This window comes from Hibiscus syriacus, unplaced genomic scaffold (assembly GCF_006381635.1).
Source record: "Hibiscus syriacus cultivar Baekdansim isolate YM2019G1 unplaced genomic scaffold, ASM638163v2 tig00110776_pilon, whole genome shotgun sequence".
NCBI lineage: Eukaryota > Viridiplantae > Streptophyta > Magnoliopsida > Malvales > Malvaceae > Hibiscus > Hibiscus syriacus.
The window spans coordinates 126,484-130,409 of NW_024062857.1; the positions used below are offsets into that span (position 1 = coordinate 126,484).

General features: G+C 38.1%; 1 protein-coding gene across 1 annotated transcript; it reads left to right on the forward strand.

The window, feature by feature from the left end:
- Positions 1-1,829: 1,829 nt before the first annotated feature.
- Positions 1,830-3,451, forward strand: LOC120139854. The gene has a single exon (XM_039154969.1). The coding sequence runs from the start codon at positions 2,048-2,050 to the stop codon at positions 3,380-3,382; it is 1,335 nt and encodes a 444-aa protein (XP_039010900.1). The 5' UTR covers positions 1,830-2,047; the 3' UTR covers positions 3,383-3,451.
- The last annotated feature ends 475 nt before the right edge of the window (positions 3,452-3,926 follow it).

Consider the following 3,926-nt stretch of genomic DNA (forward strand, 5'->3'; position numbering starts at 1 on the left):
ATCGCAACGACTGGTATTGCATTTGTTTCTTAAGAATTTTCTCTAAAAAGATAGTATTCGCGCGGACGTGTCGAAGACACGTATTACCACGACAACGACAACGACCACGACCACGAGACGAGACGAGAAGAGACGGACGGCGGCGGCGCGCGAGAGTCTCCCTTGTTCTCTATCACTCAACAAGGAAGTGGGAAAGCCAAGCCTTAAATACCATCCCCAATAGTATTTCCAATACTATGCGGGATTGAGCATTACCAACACTTGTTTCCAATACTATGTGATTATTCAGGAAACAATTAACAATCATGCACCTTAAAACAACTGAATTAGCAATCAATTGCATTAGTATTATACAATTAAATATGTCATAATTAAAAGTCAATCTACAATCAATCACGATTATTACAATTTTAAGCAAAACATTCAAAAAAATTGCATCACTCGCGAGAATAAAAAAAATTGTTATCGTGCAATTACAATCAATTGAAAATAAATTAGAATTGCATGAAAACTAAACGAACTACAAATACTTTTCATACAAATACTAAAGTCATTAACTATAATTCACAAATAATATCACTATTTAAGGCTCAATCCCACATAATATTGGGAACAAGTATTGGTAATGCTCAATCCCACATAGTATTGAAAACACTATTGGAATGGTATTTAAGGCTTGGCTTTCCCACTTCCTTGTTGAGTGATAGAGAACAAGGGGGACTCTCGCGCGCCGCCGCTGCCGCCATCTCGTCTCGTCTCGTGGTCGTGGTCTTGGTAATACGTGTCTTCGACATGTCCGCGCGAATACTATCTTTTTAGAGAAAATTCTTAAGAAACAAATGCAATACCACCAGTCGTTGCGATTTTGGACTATCGCAACGAATTTGGAATAAATCGCAACGCGAACTTCGACTATCGCAACGAACTTGGAATAAATCGCAACGCGAACTTCGACTATCGCAACGAACTTGGAATAAATCGCAACGCGAACTTGGACTATCGCAACGAACTTGGAATAAATCACAATGCGAACTTCGACTATCGCAACGAACTTGGAATAAATCGCAACGCGAACTTCGACTATCGCAACGAACTTGGAATATATCGCAACGCGAACTTCGACTATCGCAACGAACTTGGAATAAATCGCAACGCGAACTTCGACTATCGTAACGTGAACTTGGACTATCGCAACGAATTTGGAAAATCGCATTGCGATAGTCGAAGTTCGCGTTGCGAATCTGGAAACTGATTTGCAATACCAGAGATCGCGTTGCGAATTATCGATCACATTGCGATTTAGTTGGTCATTTTGGCAAATCCAAAAAAAATTGATTAAAATCGTATATTATAAGACATTTTTTGTCACTGAGATTATTTTTTCTTATTTTAATAGGGTTTAAAATAGGGGAAAAACTATAAAAATGAATATACAAATAAATAAACTATGGAAAAGAAAATAGAGGAAGATGGAGCCCATCTGTCCCTTACATTGAACCTGTAAAGGTTTTTAAATATAAAAAAAGCCGAAAACCCTCACATATAAAATGCTTTGGCAAGCCCACTTGTAACAGTTTTTCTTTCACTTTTGGTTTTAGGTGCATGCTAATTTCAGGTTGTGCAGTTTGTTCATTAGTCTAACTCCTGGATTATTGCCCAAATTTCAGGAAAGTTCTCTTTTTCTTTTTACTTTTGGATTTGTGGGTGGTGGATATTTTTTGCTGATTGTTCACATATTTATGCTGGTTGTCTTTTTATTCTACTTTTCTGGTAATTTTGAAAGTAGATTTTTGTGGGTTATTTTTTTCCTGAAATTTGTACTGGCTGATATATGTTAATAGATGGTTACTTAGCTTGAGGAGCTTGGTATTTTGGGATTTTCTGATTGATTTATTTGGTAGCTGGAAATGTGTTAAGAAAGGAGACAAGAACATGGTGGTATACTTGATTGTGGTTGATTCAATACTTGAATAATATTATAGACTAGGCTTTAGGAAAAAAAACAAGTTGATGTGGATGACATAAAATTGTTTGTTTGAAATAAGAAATGGAAGACAATTTATCCCAAAAAGGAATGACTCCTGCTGGAATTTCTTTTGGATGCCTTGACTTGCAAGGATCCATGAGAGTTCATCATCCTGCCCAACACTCGCATAATATCCATCAACATCATCACTCTAATCTTCGTCAAGGCTCTTGTGCCCGTCCTTATATTCGTGAGAATTTTCTACTCACGATGGGGACCATGCAAAACTCTGATCAAGTCATTTCAATGACAAATTACAACAAGATGGAACGAGGTAAAAGTTCGGTGAGTGATGTGGATGAATCAAGTTTTACAGAAGAATGTGTTGATGGTCATAATGATGGAACTAAAGGCAAGAAAGGATCTCCATGGCAGCGTGTAAAGTGGACTGATAAAATGGTGAGGCTTTTGATTACAGCAGTGTCTTATATCGGAGAGGATGCGACAGGGGACTGTGGTGGTGGGATGAGTAGGAAATTTGCAGTTTTACAGAAGAAGGGTAAATGGAAATCAGTTTCGAAAGTCATGGCTGAGAGAGGTTATCATGTTTCTCCTCAACAGTGTGAGGATAAGTTCAATGACTTGAATAAAAGGTATAAAAAGCTAAATGATATGCTTGGTAGGGGCACTTCTTGTCAAGTTGTTGAGAATCCAACACTTTTGGATGTTATAAATTACTTAACAGAGAAAGAAAAGGATGATGTTAGGAAAATTTTAAGCTCAAAGCATCTTTTCTACGAGGAGATGTGTTCTTATCACAATGGGAATAGATTGCATTTGCCTCATGATCTACAATTACAACGTTCCTTGCAATTGGCTCTCAAAAGTAGAGATAATAATGATTATGCTTGGAGGTACCAAAATGAAGATCTTGATGATGATGACCATGACATGGAAACTAATGATCATGACGAGCTTGAGGAGAATCATGCTTCACATGAGGATAACAGGGTGATATGTGGGGCATCCGGGATCTCTACTAAGAGATCAAGAAAAAGCCAAGTCCTTGAAGATACTTGTTTCCAGAATTTTTTGAACTCCCAGCACTGCCACAACAATTCTTTTTCTTATCCATCATTCGCCCAAGCAAATGCGAACCGGGCTCTACTTGATTATTCAAGAGATGCTTGGATGCAGAAGCAGTGGATTGAGTCTCGCACACTTCAGCTAGAAGAACAGAAACTGCAAATTCAGTTGGAGCTGCTAGAATTGGAGAAACAACGTTTCAAGTGGCATAGATTTAGTACGAGAAGGGACCGTGAAGTGGAAAAGATGAGAATGGAAAATGAGAGGATGAAGCTTGAGAATGAACGAATGGCACTAGAGTTGAAGCGAAAAGAGTTGTCTGCTGATTAAAGCCGTGTATTTTAAACTTTTTTGTTTTCTACAGTTTCGGGCCTTGATGCAATATTATTTTTGTTGCTGGTAAGCTTTTATTGATATTTCCATGGAGTCTCACATATAGAATGGGCAAACTAAGTTGAAACTTGTGATGATGCCTGCTTTTGTGGTGTAAACATCGGTAGTGTAACTGATAACTCCGTAAAAGGCCACATTTTGGGACCTTTTAACTTAAGTTATTGAATGTCTAAAGGCTCATTTAGGACCATGTAGAGGCATTTAGTTGCATGTGGTGGATTTCGGTTTGCCGTGGCATTTTATTTTTACAGCGGTGTTGCTTTATGAGAAAGGTATTTGTCTGATGATGTGCAGGTATTGAGAGCAAGGAAAAGAGGAAAGAAAATGCTGTGACATAAGGAGATTGATGAGCAAAATGAATTTGTCAAGTTCAACCGGCATTTCGAAAGTGCTTAAAGTATAAGAAGATATTTTTGAAGCCAACTGTATCCAACTGTCCGAGAGCTCTGCCCGAGAAATCCACCTCGAAGATCCGCCTGGA